Source organism: Neophocaena asiaeorientalis, unplaced genomic scaffold, assembly GCF_003031525.2.
Source record: "Neophocaena asiaeorientalis asiaeorientalis breed wild unplaced genomic scaffold, Neophocaena_asiaeorientalis_V1.1 scaffold292, whole genome shotgun sequence".
Taxonomy (NCBI): Eukaryota; Metazoa; Chordata; class Mammalia; order Artiodactyla; family Phocoenidae; genus Neophocaena; species Neophocaena asiaeorientalis.
Genome location: NW_020173241.1, coordinates 1,179,319 through 1,197,287, shown reverse-complemented (window position 1 = coordinate 1,197,287; position 17,969 = coordinate 1,179,319). Strand labels below are relative to the sequence as shown.

General features: G+C 55.6%; 1 protein-coding gene across 6 annotated transcripts; it reads left to right on the top strand.

The window, feature by feature from the left end:
* Nucleotides 1-5,680: 5,680 nt before the first annotated feature.
* On the top strand, nt 5,681-16,475 carry FGFR4 (fibroblast growth factor receptor 4). Of its 6 annotated transcripts, none has more exons than XM_024745629.1 (19): nt 5,681-5,802; nt 7,418-7,463; nt 8,150-8,293; nt 8,967-9,230; nt 9,318-9,398; nt 9,519-9,685; nt 10,236-10,359; nt 10,894-11,084; nt 11,215-11,353; nt 11,709-11,902; nt 12,011-12,156; nt 12,243-12,364; nt 13,871-13,981; nt 14,042-14,259; nt 14,652-14,774; nt 14,861-14,931; nt 15,152-15,289; nt 15,568-15,673; nt 15,772-16,469. In XM_024745629.1, the coding sequence occupies exons 3-19, from the start codon at nt 8,203-8,205 to the stop codon at nt 15,916-15,918; spliced, it is 2,433 nt and encodes an 810-aa protein (XP_024601397.1). In that variant the 5' UTR covers nt 5,681-5,802; nt 7,418-7,463; nt 8,150-8,202; the 3' UTR covers nt 15,919-16,469. The 6 variants fall into 6 exon arrangements, with proteins under 6 accessions (XP_024601397.1, XP_024601396.1, XP_024601395.1 ...); XM_024745628.1 differs by having other exon boundaries at nt 7,418-7,568; XM_024745627.1 differs by having other exon boundaries at nt 7,415-7,568.
* The last annotated feature ends 1,494 nt before the right edge of the window (nt 16,476-17,969 follow it).

Below are 17,969 nucleotides of genomic sequence, written 5' to 3'. Positions count from 1 at the left end.
TCACTGTCTGGTCAAAGAGATAACATCGGAAGTTTCTTGGTGCAGATTCAACTCTTTGGGTCTTCTTCCTTCCTCCTGCCTGAACACAAATGTGATGGAAGGAGTTGAAGGTACCATTTTGCAACCATGAGGGAAAAGTCTAGAGAATTGAAGAGACCAAAATCCTAATGACTTCAGAACCACCTTCACCCACCTCCAGACTTGGGGCTAAGTGGGGGATGAATAAACCCTCATTTTGTTTAAGCCCTTGTCATTTAGGTTTTCTATTATTTGTGTCGAAACAAAATCCTACATGGTCTAGGTGGTAATCAGGCAAGGTAGGAAAGAGTGAGGGTCCCTCTGGGACTTGTTTCCTAATTCCCTTCAGACCACCAACCCTCTAACCCTTCCTGCCCAGACTCTGCCACTTTCCAGCTATCCTGGCCTCCTCTTTTCTCCAAACAAATGTTCATTCCAAGACCTAGAGGGTGTACACCCAAGTCTATAAAGACCTGAGTCTGGCAAACCATGAAAACTCCCAGACACTCCATGTCCTAATAAGCCAGGACACAGGCTCACAGTATCTGAGACCAGGAATGAGGGACCAGGGGTGCTGCTGAGATTCGGGGAAGTAGCAGGACTAGCCCAGAGAGAGCCTCAGATCCCTCGTAGCCCATTCCCCTCCATCGCACTTGGTCCAAGGGGGCCTTCCTGAGAGCACTCCCAGACTGCCAACATCAAGGGCAGGCTCCCTGCTTCCACCACCAAGGGCCTGGGCAGCCTGCAATTCCTGGCTTTGCTGTCTCCAGAGTAGAAATTGGATGTAGATTCTCCCACTGGGTGGGGAATGAGGAGATATGAGGGCTGGAGGAGAGGTCACCTTCACAGTCCCTCCCTTTTGGTCACAGGAGTGTATTTCCCATACCTTGGAGCGGGTCCTATCTAGGCCCATAGCTGCTAGTATTAGTATCGGCTACTCTTTCCTGAATACGGGCTGTGTGCATGACAGTTTAGACACATCCTTATCACACTGAGTCCTCACAGAAGAGCTGTTACTCCCATTTTATGGAAAATGAAACTGAGGCTTAATGTTAAGTGACTTATCCAAGGTCACAAAGGTTTCAGCATTCAAACCCTCATCTGTCTGGCTCTAACACCCAGCCGTTCACCACTCAGTTTCTCTCAGTGTCACCTCCATTTTGCAAGCCACGCCAGACCTCCCCAGAGCCTGTGGGAGAAACCAGAAGAGAAAAGGGTTGGAAAAAATGGCAAAGTAATAATAATTGTCAATTCTGAGTAGCAACTGTATGCTATTACCCTGTGTGCTTTTTCTGTATTTTAAAACGTCCTCAAAATAAAATTTGTTTTAAAAGAAAGAAATGAAGGAAAGAAGCAGAAAGCGCAGGACTGGGTCAGAGGCTGGGGCCAGGCCTGTGCTGGAGTGGGGCCTGGTCAGGGGCTCAGGGCAGCCCTTCTGCACAAGAGCCCCAGTGTTCACTGGGCCCGGCTGCCATCCAAGAACAACAAGGTCGGCACCAGGCAGTGTCTACCCCCTCCCCACGACTCTGCTCCTAGGCAGGTGGGGGGTGGGGCCTGGCCTCAGGAGTCCCTCCTGGCCCAGCCTTGCAATCCAGGATTCCAGAGCCTGCCAACCCCTGCCTTGTGCCTGGTACTTCATAAGTGCCCCATCAATACTTGGCCAAATGCGCAGAGGGAGCAACACCCAGACCTATCACCCACAAACACACTCACCTTCAGGTGAATCTCCACCTTTCTGGGCCACAGTTAAGGATGGGGACAGAAAGTGGGCTGATGTGTTAGCACCAACCAGCCCAGCTCTGCAGAGAGTCACCCTGAGCTCTCCCTCCCCTTTTTGTTCCCAAAAGAGTAGGGTTCAAGTCTCACTTCCATTGTTCACTTGCTATGTGACTTAGGGCAAGTCATTCCATCTGCCTGAGCTTCTGTTTTCTCACCAGCAAAAGGGAGCTAAGGATTCCTACTCCCATTTGGCTTGAGGGAAGGATCAAAGATACAATGAATGGATAACACCTAGCCTAGCCTGTTTCCTGGCATACAGTGGGAACTCAGCCAAGGTGAGGACTTCTTCCTTACTTCCTGTTCTGGTGAAACCCATTCTCTTAATTCATTCATTTCCTCCAAAACCCCTGAGGAAAAAGAAGTAGGGGGACTTCCCTAGTGGCGCAGTGGTTAAGAATCCTCCTGCCAATGCAGGGGACACGGTTCGAGCCTTGGTCCGGGAAGATCCCACATGCTGCAGAGCAAGTAAGCCCGTGTGCCACAACTATTGAGCCTGCGCTCTAGAGCCCACAAGGCACAACTACTGAAGCCTGTGCACCTAGAGCCCATGCTCCACAAGAAGTGAAGCCACCACAATGAGAAGCCCGCACACTGCAACAAAGAGTAGCCCCCACTTGTCACAACTAGAGAAAGCCCGTGCACAGCAACAAAGACCCAACACAGCCAAAAATAAATTAATTAATTTAAAAAAAGAGGAAGTAGGGGTGAGCCCAACTTTCTGGATAAAGAAACTGAGGCAGAGACAGTTAAAGACAGGATCACAGGATGGCAGGCTGCTGGGCCTCTGTTAGGAGTGTGGTGTGTGTGTGTGTGTGTGTGTGTGTGTGTGTGTGTGTGTGTGTGTGTGTTTGAAAGTCTTTGAGAGAGATTGCAAATGTAACTGGTGATAGATTGTTTGCAAGAGAGTGAGACCATGAAAGCAAGACAGGTTTGGATGTTTCTCCCAGACCGCCTCCGCATGTCTCCTTCTGTTCTCTGTTTACTTATCTATCTTTCCCCATTACAATGTCAGCCCCTTTATCCCGGAGACTTAGAACAGTGTATGCCGTATAATGAACCTTCAATAAACGTTTGGTAAATGAGTGAATGAATGAATGACTGACCTTGTGAGAGACGGTCAAACTCTGCAGAGGGTCAGAGTGAGAGGTTGTGTGTTTGGGAGGGGGGCTGGACAAATGTGTGCAGATGCGGGGGGTAGGGGCAGGATTGTCAGTCTAAAGGACTTGGGCATCTCAGGGGACAGAGATTGCACAACTTGGACTATGGAAGCCTTATTTTACTTTTGGCTCAGGTAAACCTGGGAAGTGCCTGGAAGCTGAATGAAAGCTATGTGGCAGCTCACCCCACCCCGCCAATAACCACATTCACTGAGGAGCCAGCAGAGGACCAGCGGTGGGGAGCTGAGTCTCTCCAGGAGTCTGGGAGGTCTGGTGAGGTCCTCTCTGGGCAGGAGGCTCCCACTTGCTGGGCATCCCCAGTGCCAGGAGCCTCATCTTTCCAGGGTGCTCCAGTAAGGAAGGAGGGGAATCAGGACAGTTTTTAAAAGATAACAAACTATTTTCTTGGAACTCTGCTCAGTATTCTGTAATAATCTAAATGGGAAAAAATTTTGAAAAAGAATCAATACATGTATATGTATAACTGAGTCACTTTGCTGTACACTTGAAACTAACACAACTTTGTTAATCAACTATGTTCCAATATAAAGTAAAAATAAATAAAATAAAATAAAAAATAGGGCTTCCCTGGTGGCACAGTGGTTGAGAGTCCGCCTACCGATGCAGGGGACACTGGTTCATGCCCTAGTCCGGGAAGATCCCTCATGCCGCGGATCGGCTGGGCCCGTGAGCCATAGCCTCTGAGCCTGCGCGTCCGGAGCCTGTGCTCTGCAACGGGAGAGGCCACAACAGTGAGAGGCCCGCGTACCGCAAAAAAATAAATAAATAAATAAATAAAATAAAAACTAAAAAGATAACCAACTATTTTCTGATTTATCTTTGGGAGGAGACCATTATTTTGTTTGAGAAGGAAAAGGAAAAATATAACTTTAATGGACCTTTTAGTTATGCAAAGGAAAAGCCTCTATCTTATTGGGAGTAAGGGCAGAGAGGGCTAGACTTCTCCGCATAACAAAGGAAAAGGAAGCTGCTTCCCCTAGGGCAGTGTCTCCACCAGCCAGAGCACTGACCAGGAGGCGTGCAAGAGACCCCAGTTGAATGAAGGGTTTCCTTTCTCCTCCAGAAGCCTTCAGAGGAGCACGGGGCTTGGACTTAATGTGAGGGTTGGGTAGAGGTCAAGGGTCGGCTAACCTAGGACATGCTCAGCAGAGATGTGGGTGCAGGTGAGACAGACCTGAGCCTAGAGGAGCGCGGTAGAGCTATTCCGGGTGCACCTATTGTGTACCAGGCACTTGAGATATAATGGTATGGCCTGCAAGCAGTTCCTGCCTTCTATTTACAGAATTAACTGTTTAGTTACAATTTTGGAACATGTGATGAGGAATTAACAAGTCCTAAATAATCACAGCTAACATTACAAAGCAAGTGCTATATGTCAGGTAGTGTTCTAAAGGCTTACACATAAGAACATGTCTACTTTATTTTTTCTTTTTATTGAGGTATAGTTGCTATACAATCGAATATATATATATATATATATATGCCACATCTTTTTTATCCATTCATCTGCTGATGGACGATGCTTAGGTTGCTTCCATATCTTGGCAATTGTAAATAATGCTGCTATGAACATTGGGGTGCATGTACCTTTTCAAATTAGTATTTTCATTTTTTTCCATATACACCCAGGAGTAGAATTGCTGGGTCATATGGTAGTTCTATTTTTAGTTTTTTGAGAAATCTCCATACTGTTTTCCACAGTGGCTGCACCAATTTACATTCTCACCAACAGTGTGTGAGGGGAACATGTCTACTTTTTGCAACCACTTCTTGAGGATGATACTATCATTATACCTGTTTTACTGATGAGAAAACGAAGACACGGGCATGGAGTAACTTGACAAGGCCACGTGTGATGGTGCTGAGATTTGAGTCCTGCAATTAGTGATCTGAATCACTTCACTCTCTGCTTCTTCCCCATGCTCACAGGAGAGAAGACGTGGAAGAGGAACTGGCAAGTTAAGAGGGCTTCTCTGGGGACATGAGCTGAGACCTAAGAATGAGGTGGAACTATCCAGACCTAGAGCGGAAAGCTCATCCCAGGAAGCGGAACCACATGTGCAAGGCCCAGAGGTAGGGTGGGAGCAAGGAAGAAGTGAATGAAGGCTTCATCTGGAGGCGTGGGCGTGACCAGGTCATGCTAAGAATCTCTATAGGAAACTATTGGGAAGTTTTAAAGAGATGGTTGTGGTCAGTACAGCCAGATTTGTATTTTAAATATCACTCTGAAGGTTGTGAGGAGAACGGATGGGGGTGGGGGCAGAGGGGGTGGTCTTATGACCATTGCGCAGAAGACAGAGGAGCCAGGTTAAGCCAAGGTCTGCGGAGGTGGCAGCTCTGGACTGCTGGGTCTTGTTCCCTGGGAGGTGAAAAGCAGGGGATGGAGCGATGGACTAAAACTTGGAAGCCAGGCCTGGGTGGGGCAAAAGAGGCGGAGTCTGAAGGGGTGTGCCAGCCGGGATTGGGCTGGCCTCCTAGGGTGCTCGGCGCATTTGGGTTTGAGGAGTGGCCTCCAGGTGAGCGAGACGCTGTGCCACCCGCTGTCAGGAGCTGATCTAGGCCAGGCGGGACCAGAGATGGGCGGGGCGCTGGGCCTTTGCAGGCCAAGCAGCTGTCAGGATAGAGCTGGTCCAGGAGGGGCGGGGCCCGAAGTAGGTGAAACCCGAGGTGGGCGGGGCGTTGGGCCGCCCGCGGCCTCGCCGCTGTCGCGGGTGCATTCCTGGCTCTCTGGCCGGGGGCTGAGCAGCTCCAGAGCGGAGTCTTCGGTCTCCCTGGGCGCGGGGGTAGGGGCTGGCGGGAGCTGGGACCGGGGCCACGGAGGACCCAGGTGAGTCGGAACCTTGTGCCGGGAGCGGGGCCATCTAGAGGTTCGAGGTGAGCCGGGACCCTGTGCAGGCCCAGGCCGCGCTCTCAGCCGCCAGGGGGCGAGCGGCGGCGGGGCTCCGGGAGCTGACCCCTCCCAGCACTGGGAACCTGGGCGTCCGCTCGGCGAGGGGGTGAAGGGGACGGTAAATCAGTAACCCAAAGCGCACACAAGGGCCTTTTGTCCCGCTCCGTCCAAAGAGCACCCTGGCCGCGGAGCTGGTTACTCATTGCCCACCGGGGCGGGGGCGGGCCAGCTGTCCCTGCAGCTCCCTTCAGGACCCGCTGACAGGCACTTCCCCTCAAGGTGGCCGGGTAGGGCTGGAGGAGGAAGAGCGCGCTGGTCCCTCTGCTGCTGGACCGTGTGCGCGCCCCGAATAGAAATGAGCAAGTTGAGACTCCGAGAGGTGCAGTCATTTGCCCAGGCTCCCCAAGCGCTTGAGTGCGAGAGGCTGGAGAACGCAGGACTACTTGATGCCAGAGTCAGGCCCTTCCACCCCACGTGCAGGGCAGTCAGTCGGTCAGCTGCGGGCAGGTGACCCGACTAAGGTTCTGAGGTCAGGGTAGCCTGGGGGTGGGAATAAAATCCCTGGGCCTCTCACTCCACTCCCAACCCAGAGAACTGCCCTCCCTGCAGAGCAGAGCGGAGTGAGGGGATTTCACAGAGACGGGGCAATGGAAACCGGGGGTGGGCACAGAGACAGTGGCATCTGAACCAGCTGGAGAAGTGGGGGCAGAGAGGTATGGGCAAGAGAGAAGACATGCCCGGTTTGGAAAGCCAGTGGCTTCCCAGTGCTGAAGAAGCTGACTGTGCAGCCAATGAGATTGACAAAGGCAGGGAGGGAGGCCTTGGATGCTGGATAAACAGTGTGGACTGGATCCTGCTGCACACAGGCAGCCATTAAGGGCTTGTAAGCTGGTGGGTGTTGGGGGGTGGGGGGCGGAACATGGCAGACTTGTAACTTTTAAAACACTGCTGGAGAACCCAGGGAGACGTTTGCAAAGGCCCAAGCTAGAGATGACCATAGCGTGCTCTGGGTTCAGGCAGGGAAGGTGAGATGGACTAGAGGGAGATTGGACAGGTTGTGCTCCAGCTGTAGGGGCAACCCAGGGAAGAAGCAGTTCAAAGAGGGAGATAATGGCTTTGGCCAGGACAGGCTAAGTGTCCCCTGCCTCAGAACCAGAGCTGGACAGGGGGGCAGTGGCTGAGGAGAGAGTGTGCAGTGGAATTCCCGGGCAAGGTGGATCCAGAGACACCTGTGCCACCTGACTGTTACCCTGCCCCAGGTGACAGCCAGTAAGCCCCTGGGACTACACTAGTCACCCTCTTCCCCTGCCAGCTGAGGCTCAGTTTTGAGTGTTCCTTTCAGAGGATAGAGACATCGTTGGTGGCATTTGGAGGAGGGTAACTAGATGGGGTGGGAGTGTACATCACACCTGACAGGAACAGCACCCGCAGCGAAGGTGACTGGCCGAGAGCTGAACAAGGGTGACAGTCATGGGGACGGGGAAGGGGAAGAAAACATTCCAACATTCTGTGTGCCCAGCCCTACATACATTCTCTTTTCTCCTCAAAGCAGTCCTGTGAGGACAGCAGCCCAGAGAAGGACAGGGACTTGCAAGTTGGTAAGAGTCAGGATTTGAAGTTGACTCTGTCAGACACTGGAGTCTACATTCTTTACAAGAGCTTGTGTGCCTCTGACGGAGCTGTGGGGACACAAAAAAACAGAGGTAACCCCAGAATGCAATTCTGGTTCAGAATGAGGAAGAGCTTTTGCTTGCCGTAGAATGTACTGCCTTGTTAGTAGTGAGCACCCTGCCACTGCAGGTATCCAACGCTGGTCATGGAAATGTCAGCAATGCTGTAAGGAGTGGGGGTCAGATCAGATAACATCCAGATGCTGAAGTTTGGCCTTGTATTATATTTCAGATTTTTTTTCAGTAATAAATTCATTTATTCAGCAAAAAATAAATTATGTGTGCTGAGAGAGAGCAGAATACGTGTCTCCATTCTCTGCTTCCTTCCAAGGAAAGAATCCCAAGCCTGCCCTTTTTGTGAACTTGTGCCGGGGTCTCAGCAGGACCCAAGGAGAGCAGGAAGCCCAGCCCCGGCTCCGCACCACACAGCCTACCGTGGGGAGGCCTTGGGCTCTGACAACAGCAGAGCTGGTTCTAGTCTCTGCCCTGACGCTGCCTAGCAGGGGCTTGAACAAGTTGGCATTTCTTGTCTCAGTTTCCTCATCTGCAAGATAGCGGCGTAGCGCCAACAAAGGTGCACGTCTAGCAGGAGTTCTTCGCCCTTTCTGTTTCAGGAAGGCAGTCAGTGGGAGGCCCAGCCTGGGTCCCTGCGAGCAGCAGGAAGGAGATGTGGCTGCTGTTGGCCCTGTTGGGGGTCCTGCTGGGGGCACCTGGGGCTCCAGCTTTGTCCCTTGAGGCCTCTGAGGAAGCGGAGCTGGGTATGGCCTCTAACATGGGAGAGGGTGGCAGGGGTGGGAAGAGTGGGCATCAGGAGGGGGCTGCTGGCTGAGCAAGGCTGGAGAGGATCCTGGCCCAGGCTCTGAGGAGGTGGCAGCAGGGCAGGACCAACCACTGAGACTCAGTGTCTGGCTCCCAGCAAGCATCCACCTATCTCTGTGTCCACAAGAGAGACTGGACTTGCAGGGTGCAGGGCCCTGAGGTGGGCCGCAGAGCTGGTGGTGAGCCCCTTGGCTGTGTGTGTGTGTGTGTGTGTGTGTGTGTGTGTGTGTGTGTTCTGTGCACTGGGTGTGTGGCTTGGGAGGCCCAGCCAGCATGTGTGGTGTATGCACTGTGAGTGTGATGTGCCCCAGAGGTGTAGGCGTGTGCCCTATATGTGGCACCTGTAGCATGTGCCTTGTGTGTGTATGTGTCTCTTGGGACAGTGGCATGTCCTGTCCAGCATGTGTGCCATGCACCATGTGTGTGATATGCACCAGAGGCATGGCATTTGCCCTGCACATACCGTCTGTGGTTGTGCATGTGGTTGTGTGTATGTGGAAGAGCAACGGTGTCCAGCATGTGTCGAGGGGTTGCTCCTGCCATAAGTGTGCAGCACGTTCTCTGTATGCAGGGGGCTGACTCAGCTCACTGACCTCTGCCCTCGGCCCACAGAGCCCTGCCTGGCCCCCAGCCCAGAGCAGCAAGAGCAGGAGCTGACTGTGGCACTTGGGCAGCCTGTGCGGTTATGCTGTGGGTGGGCTGAGCGCAGTGGCCACTGGTACAAGGAGGGCAGTCGCCTGGCACCTGCTGGCCGGGTACGAGGCTGGAGAGGCCGCTTGGAGATCGCCAGCTTCCTACCCGAAGACGCTGGCCGATACCTCTGCCTGACACGAGGCTCCATGCTTGTCTTGCACAATGTCACCTTGGTTGTGGATGGTAAGGGGGTCTGGCAGTGGCTAAGGGGTCCCTGGGGAGAGAAACTCTGTCCTGGGCCTCAGATGCCTCCCTCTGTCCCTGACATAGACTCCATGACCTCCAGCAATGGTGATGAGGACCCCAAGACCCACAGAGGCCCCTCGAATGAGCACGTTTACCCCCAGCAAGGTCAGTGTGACTCCTCAAGGACTCATTCCCCTGTCTTCCAGCTGGTCACTGAGAAGAGATCTGTGTGTAAACAGGTGGTCCTCCTGAGGGCACTGAGTTCTCCCTTCCCCTCCCCGCCAGCACCCTACTGGACACACCCCCAGCGCATGGAGAAGAAACTGCATGCAGTGCCTGCCGGGAACACCATCAAGTTCCGCTGTCCAGCTGCAGGCAACCCCATGCCCACCATCCGCTGGCTCAAGGATGGACAGGACTTCCATGGGGAGCATCGCATTGGAGGCATTCGGGTGAGTCTCCGGGTTCCTCCACCGGTCCCCTCAAGTCAAACCCACAGTTCTTTCTCTACTGAGAAAGGCAGCTGCAGGGCCCCAGAAGGAGCACTAGACTGTGGACTTGGACAGCTCTGGTTCAAGTTCCCACTCTGCCACTCTCTGGCAAGTGACTTAACCTCCCGACCTTAGCAACTCCATGTGTAAAGTGGGAAGGATCACTGACCAGCAGGTATTAATATGTTTTAGCAGCTCATTCTCATAAGACCCTACAGGGTCAGTTCCAGGCTGTAGTCTCAGAGGAAGCTGAGACTCAGAGAGGGCAAAAACTGGTTCAAGGTGGCACAGCTCAGAAGAAGTAGAGCTAAAACTCAAGGACTTGAACTCACGGCTCAGATACTTCTTGGGGCCTTCTCCTTTGTTCCAAGGTCCCTAGCCTTGGCGTGGCCTCCCCAGGGCCTAGAGAGCTTGAGAAGACCCCCGCGGGCAGAATATAGCCTCCTCATGCTCTGGTCCCCTGGATGGGCATGGTTCGGTGGCCCCTCATGGACACTTCTCCTGCTCCCAGCTGCGCCACCAGCACTGGAGCCTGGTGATGGAAAGCGTGGTGCCCTCGGACCGTGGCACATACACCTGCCTTGTGGAGAACTCTTTGGGCAGCATCCGCTACAGCTATCTGCTGGACGTGCTGGGTGAGCGGGCGGGCGGGCAGGTGGGCAAGGCGGTGTCAGGGTGGGAGCCCTGACCCTGCCCTCAGGTGGGACCCAGTCTGGCAGGCAAGATGGACTTTTAGATGACTCACTTAAGCTACTCAAATTATCCAGGTGGGTCCAAGAGAAGCACAGGGGATAATGTGGGCTTGGAGGAGCAGGGTTGGGCTGAGGAGAAACATGGGAAAGACATCCAGGCAGAGGGCACAGGCTGAGTAAAAGCCCTAGGCATAAAGAACACAATGCATTTGTGGGGACGTGTATGCCTAGAGTGTGGCATTTAAGCAGAGAGCCAGGCCTGGAGGGTTTTTGAGTGCTAGGCTGAGAAGTTGTCCTTGACCCCAAAGGCAATGGGGAGCCATGGTAGGTTTAAACAGTGTAAGAAGGGGATGAACAAGGTCTGAGCTGAGTATCAGGAAGGTCCCTCCCTTGAGCTGGTGGGGGGAGGCTGGAGGCAGGTGACCAGGGTGCTTCTGTGGGTGCCTGGTCAGGGCTGACGGCCCGGCCCCGCCCCAGAGCGGTCCCCGCACCGGCCCATCCTGCAGGCGGGGCTCCCAGCCAACACCACAGCTGTAGTGGGCAGCGACGTGGAGCTGCTCTGCAAGGTGTACAGCGACGCCCAGCCCCACATCCAGTGGCTGAAGCACATTGTCATCAACGGCAGCAGCTTCGGTGCCGATGGCTTCCCCTATGTGCAAGTCTTAAAGGTCCAGTCCCTGCCAGCACCTGACTCTACCATTCTCCCACGGGTGGTAGGGAGTGGTCCCCAGCTCCCTTCCTGGCCGCAGTGTGGCCCCAGGCCCTTCTGTGACCCCTGAATGTGTCCCCCTTCCCCAGACAGCAGACATCAATAGCTCAGAGGTGGAGGTCCTATACCTTCGGAATGTGTCTGCTGAGGATGCAGGCGAGTACACCTGCCTGGCGGGCAATTCCATCGGCCTTTCCTACCAGTCAGCCTGGCTCACAGTGCTGACAGGTGAGCTCCCGAGGGGGCCAGGAGAGGCTGCGGGATTCTGCTGTGGTTCCACAGTGGGCTGTGACCTGTTGGGTAGATAGTCTTCCTTGGCCTGTGGGGTCTGGATTTGGGATGAGGTGTGTGGATTTGTGTGTTTGATTCTGCTTGTAGCAGTCCCTCTATGCGTGTCCACATGTGACTGTCCGTGTGACTCTCTGGGGTGTTGGTATGAGGGACGGGGTGTAAATGCAGTTTTCTCGGTGTGTGTCCCTATGTATGTTGGGAGCTATGAGGGCCTCAGTTAGAGGGAATGGGGCCAGCCATCTGATCACTGACTGGTCAGTTTCTGTCTGTCTGTATGTCTCCCTGTGGGCAGAGGAGGATCTCATGTGGTCGGCAACAGCGCCTGAGGCCAGGTACACGGACATCATCCTGTACACATCAGGCTCTCTGGCTTTGATGGTGCTCCTGCTTCTGGCCGGGCTGTATCGCAGGCAGGTGCTCCTCGGCCGGCACCCCCGGCAGCCTGCCACTGTGCAGAAATTGTCCCGCTTCCCTCTGGCCCGACAGGTACCAACCATGCTGTCCCCCACCTCTGTGTCCCCGTAGTGAGGCTCTGGGCCTGCTTTCCTGCCTCAGCTTGGCTTCAGCCGACAGACCAAGTCTCTCACTTTGCAGTTCTCCCTGGAGTCAGGCTCCTCGGCCAAGTCAAGCTCATCCCTGGTGCAGGGTGTCCGTCTCTCCTCCAGCGGCCCCCCCTTGCTTGCGGGCCTCGTGAATCTAGACCTACCTCTCGACCCACTGTGGGAGTTCCCCCGGGACAGGTATGCGGTGCTGAGTGAGGGTGGGGATCAGACTCTGGGCAGGAATGATGCCCTGAGGGCTGAGGCCTCATCTCTCTCATCTCCAGGCTGGTCCTGGGAAAGCCCCTGGGCGAGGGCTGCTTCGGGCAGGTGGTGTGTGCAGAGGCCTTTGGTATGGACCCTGTCCGGCCTGACCAAGCCAGCACTGTGGCCGTCAAGATGCTTAAGGGTGAGTATGGCAGCCTAGGGGAGATCCAGTGGCCTTGGGAGTAACAGACGGGGCTCTCAGTGCTAGCGGGTGAGCACTGAGGGCCAAGAGAGGCCACGCAATCCCACCCGAGGGCCTGGGGCCCAACTCTGCTACTGATCCTGGCAAGTCATTTCTGAGCTTCGGTTTCCTTACGTGTCACGTGGAGTAAATAATAGTCCCTGCCTCCCAGCCCAAGGTTTGTGGGAAGTGCCTGGTGCCTAAAGTCTTAACCATTGGGATGATGATGACTACAAGGGTTTAGGGTGATGGGTTTGATACCCCGTGTCAGCCTTGGCCTCAAATAACCTTGTCAGCCTTGAAGGCCTCCACCTCATTCCCCCGCGATTCCCCTGCAAATTGCACCCTCAGCCTCCCCCGGGCCCTGTCGCCCTGAGTTCACCACTGTCTCGGAGAACAGCCCAGGCAGCAACCCCAAGGGGCTCAGAGCACACCTGGGACCCACCATCGGGGCCTCTTGCTGCTGTTCCCCAGCCCCCTCTTCAAGAGCAGCCCAAACTGCTGTTCTGCTTCCCCCGGCCCCTCCTCTCTGCACAGCTGGGGCCACCTGGCACTTTCTGGGAGGCAGGGATTGAGAAATGTGCATTGTGAGGTCTGGTGGGGAGGGTATGTCATTGGCCCAGGGCCACAGGTCAGCCCCAGGGGCTCAGCCCCTGGTCCTTAGCCTTCTCAAAAGAAGCTGGAGCAGTGTCTTCCTGGCCTCCCCGTCTGCACCCCACTGGCAGCTCCCTGAATTCCCAGGCCAGATGGACGCCAGGCCTTGGTCAGACAGACCTCAGGTCTCCAGCCCACTTCCCGCCCCCAGGAGTTCTCACCCCATTCAGGGAGTAACACCAAGCCCTCCAGACAGAGCTTCCTTCCTGTTCAGAGCTCTTCCCTCTCTCTCCTGTTTCCTGGTCCCACTCACTGGCAGGCCTACCACTTTTTTCTTTTTTTAATTAATTAATTAATTTTTTGGCTGTGTTGGGTCTTCGTTTCTGTGCGAGGGCTCTCTCCAGTTGCGGCAAGCGGGGGCCACTGTTCATCGCAGTGCGCGGGCCTCTCACTGTCGCGGCATCTCCCGTTGCGGAGCACAGGCTCCAGACGCGCAGGCTCAGTAGTTGTGGCTCACGGGCTTAGTTGCTTCGCGGCATGTGGGATCTTCCCAGACCAGAGCTCAAACCTGTGTCCCCTGCATTGGCAGGCAGATTCCCAACCACTGCACCACCAGGGAAGCCCAGGCCTACCACTTTTAGATCCTTGATCTTGTGGCATCCTTGCAACTGCTATGGGAGTAGGGCACGATCCATTGTCCCGTTTCATACAAGATAATCCTGAGGTTCAGAGAGGTTAAGAGCTTGTTTCAAGGCCACACAGCCTAGCAGGAATTCAGGCCCAGACCTTCCTGACTCATGAGTCCAGGGCTCCGTGTCCTGTCCCCAACCCAAAGTCTCGCTTACGTAGTCACCCTGGCTGTCATCCTTACAGACAATGCCTCCGACAAGGATTTGGCAGACCTGGTCTCTGAGATGGAGGTGATGAAGCTGATTGGCCGACACAAGAACATTATCAACCTGCTGGGTGTCTGCACCCAGGAAGGTGGGGTGGGGCAGGGCTAGGGACGGGGACGGTTGGGATGCAGAGTCACAGCCTCAGTAGCTTCCCTGTCCCCCCTCGCCTCTGTAGGGCCCCTGTACGTGATTGTGGAGTGTGCCGCCAAGGGAAACCTGCGGGAGTTCCTGCGGGCCCGCCGCCCCCCAGGCCCTGACCTCACCCCTGACGGGCCTCGGAGCAGCGAGGGGCCACTCTCCTTCCCTGCCCTGGTCTCCTGCGCCTACCAGGTGGCCCGGGGCATGCAGTACCTGGAATCGCGGAAGGTACAGGCAGCGGGCAGCACTCTGGACCACTCCAACTGCCCCATCCCCACACTTTCATGCCCTGCATTAGATGCCCCAACTTCTCCCTCCCCTTTTTCATTAGCCTGTGTCCCTGAGTCCTTCTGTAACCCCTCAGTCCTTCTGTACACAGTTGAAACTGCATATCCCCATTCCTTCCTCACATACTCCCTACCACACAGGTAGGAAGAGGCAGTGCAGGAGAGAGGGTGTGGGCCCTGAAGTTAGTTGGCTTAGGTTTCCTCTCTGTGACTCTTGACTTCCTCTTCTGTAAAATGGGTGGATGATCCCTACCCCGAGGGTTACTGTGAGGTCCTGTGTGCCCAGCTTCCTGCTCTGTCCTCATAAACCTAAGACCCCTGCCCTGCCCCCAGTGCATCCACCGGGATCTGGCTGCCCGCAATGTGCTGGTGACCGAGGACAATGTGATGAAGATCGCTGACTTTGGGCTGGCCCGCGGCATCCACCACATTGACTACTACAAGAAAACTAGCAACGTAAGGGAGGCAGGGCAGAACTCAGTAGGGGCGGGGCACCGGGACCTGTGGGACTTAGCAGCAATGTGCCCTCTTCTCCCCTCCAGGGCCGCCTGCCTGTCAAGTGGATGGCACCTGAGGCCTTGTTTGACAGAGTCTACACACACCAGAGTGACGTGTGGGTCCTAGAAGCTGGGGCCCGGGGTGTCTGCAGGCGATCACAGAAAGGGCAAAGCTCTTGCCCCGGGTCGCACAGCCCTGGGACCTGAATGGGACTAGACTCTAAAAGAAACCCTAATCCTGACCCCCATGGTGGATCATAGCTGTGGGCTCCCCCATCCTAGTCCCAGGGGTAAGGAGTGAAGCTGTGCCCTGCTGAGCCTGGGTTCTGCCTCCAGGTGGTCATTTGGGATCCTGCTGTGGGAGATCTTTACCCTCGGGGGCTCCCCGTACCCTGGCATCCCAGTGGAGGAGCTGTTCTCGCTGCTACGAGAGGGGCATCGGATGGACCGGCCCCCACACTGCCCCCCAGAGCTGTGAGGCCTCACCCCACTCTCCCGCGCTTTCCAGTCCTTACCCTCTGCCCTGACCTTGACCTCAGGGCCTGGCCATAGAGAGTGGTTAGCACTAACACTGTCACCACCTCCTCCTCAGCCCAGCAGGGAGGTCCTGGCCTGGTACCCTTCCACTGAATGGCCTCACTTACCCCACATCAAACCCTACCCCTTCCTCACACCCCCCCAACCCAGGGCCATGAGGTCCCCGCTCACCCAGGCCTGAGGCTCCTTCTGACCCTCCCCCACACCTCTCCCAGGTACGGGCTGATGCGTGAGTGCTGGCACGCAGCACCCTCTCAGAGGCCCACTTTCAAGCAGCTGGTGGAGGCACTGGACAAGGTCCTGCTGGCCGTCTCTGAGGAGGTACTGTGCCCCTATTGTCCCATGACCCCCCTGTGCCCACTGCCCTCTGGGCCTTGTCCCACCTGACCACCAGGGCTGACCAGCACTGTTCCCCATAGTACCTCGACCTCCGCCTCACCTTTGGACCCTACTCCCCTGCTGGCGGGGACGCCAGCAGCACCTGCTCCTCCAGCGACTCTGTCTTCAGCCACGACCCCCTGCCCCTGGGGCCCAGCCCCTTCTCCTTCCCTGGGGTGCAGACATGAGAGTGGCACAAAGTTGTATGGGCAGGCCGGCCGTCAGCCTTGGGCCTCCTGGCTGAGCTGCAAGCTGGTGGTGCTTGACCTTGGCACCCCCAGGCCCTGACCTAAAGGTACTGTCCCAGATCTCTGGTTCTGCTTTGGGGAGGTCTGTATTTGGTCCTGGGGTCCCCAGTTGAGACTCCTGCTCTGGCCTCTGGGTCTCAAGCCAGAGTTCAACCCCAGTCTCAAGGCCTTGCCCTTGCCTTGGAGTCATGGCCCCAGTGTTCTAATGGCTTGTTAAGGTTCTGCTTGGCCTCCTGGGCCTGGGCACTCGGTCCTTGTTCCAGGGCTTTGGTTGGTCCTGGCTGTAGGGCTGTCCTAAATCTCCCCACTTCCCTACACCAAGAAAGGTCTTGGGCCTCTGAACCCCATGTCCCCAGACCTCCCCTGCCTCCCCTCTGCTGCTTATCCCAGCATCTCGGCGGAAGGAGCACTGGCCCCTTTGCTAGCTGAGAGGCTGGAAGCCTGCCAAAACACAGAAGCAAATGGCCTTTTATAAATTATTTTTTTTTTGCAATAAACCACTGTGTGCCTGCCTGGTGTCTTCCCTGCAGCGGGTGGAGGGGGAACAGGGTGGAGAGATCCCCGAGCTGGGAGTTTTGCCTGGGTGACACAGACTGAGAGCTCCATGCCCGGCCCTGGGTTTACATCCACCTCCAGCTGCGTCAGGGTGGACCTAGGAGCCTGTGTGAACCTCTGTCTTAGTCTGTCTGTCTTACCAGCACCATCTTGTATATGTGATAGTGTGAACGAGTGCTAACGGGCAGAGGAGTCCACACGGCACCATCCACTTGGCAGGACTCCTGTACCCTCTGCATATGCGTATGTGTGTGCGTACCCTGGGACTGTCCCCAAGGGAGCTGGCAGCACCCCTCCCCCATCTGCTCAGCATTAACCAAGCTGACCGTTAACACAGCGTGAAAGCCTGAAACTCAGCTTCGAGGCTGCTGCCCGCTCCCACGCTCTGCGGCTCAGGCTGGGGGCTTGTGGGGGCTGTGCCCGCCCCGCCCCACCCTGGCCAGTCTCCCAGGCAACAGCTGGTTGCCGCCTGGCTGGGCTGCAGCTGTCTCTGCCTGCCTGGTCCTCGCCTGGGGAGGCCATCATGGCCCTGTTCTCAAACACCCTCTGGGGGGTGGAGGGATCAGCTTCCCAGGGCTCTGAGCCTGGAACCCTCTCCAGCTCCATCCCAGTGGTTACTGCTGCTCTTCAGCCCCTGAATCACAAGGAAGAGGTAGGTACCAGACCCAGTGCCTGGTGCTCTCTTCTGCCCTGCCCTGCTGGAACAGGGGTGCCCATCCAGGACACATCATTTGTGGAAGCTGCCTGGATTGCCCCCATGGCCTCTCAGCGGGTGGTGGCTGAAAGTACATACAGGGTCAGAAGGGACTGGATATAAGGATTTGGGACTGGGGCCGTCCTGGAAGACTGAGCAGCAGCTCATGGCCATGCTTCTCTTCCTACTCCAGGTCTCCTGACACACCCATTGTGCCCTCTTTGCTTCACTGTGTCCCAAATTGAACTACTCATTTTCCCCCCAAAACTGTACCTCCTCCAGGATGCCCCATCTCAGAGGAAGCACCAGGCCTAAACCCAGGGAGTCATCCCTGACCACTTCCTTTCCTTTAAGAGCCCTGTTCCCTAATGGATGGAGAGAACACTGGACTTGGAGCCAGGAAGTTCAAAGCCTGCCACTTCCAGTGTCCCAAGGCCAGTGCTCTCACTTCTTTGATTGTCACTTTCTTTGCCTATATGAATGGGGTGCTCCTGCCTTGCCTACCTCCCAGGGCTTAGGGTTTAGGATGAAATAGGTCTTGGATGAGCACATGTTTAGGGAAGGACGCCCTGAAGAGTTCACATGGGTCATGCCAAGTGTTTCGCTAAGAAAAGGTGGTTGGGGCTTCCCTGGTGATGCAGTGGTTAAGAATCCACCTGCCAATGCAGGGGACACGGGTCTGAGCCCTGGCCCTGGAAGATCCCACATGCCGTGGAGCAGCTAAGCCCGTGCACCACAACTA

Bases quoted from the DNA above. Each gene is read 5' to 3' on its own strand.
- FGFR4 (XM_024745623.1), top strand. From the start codon at position 8,203: ATGTGGCTGCTGTTGGCCCTGTTGGGGGTCCTGCTGGGGGCACCTGGG. The intron at 10,360-10,893 runs GTGAGCGGGCGG...GCCCCGCCCCAG, and splicing joins CTATCTGCTGGACGTGCTGG to AGCGGTCCCCGCACCGGCCC. The intron at 15,674-15,771 runs GTACTGTGCCCC...TGTTCCCCATAG, and splicing joins TGCTGGCCGTCTCTGAGGAG to TACCTCGACCTCCGCCTCAC.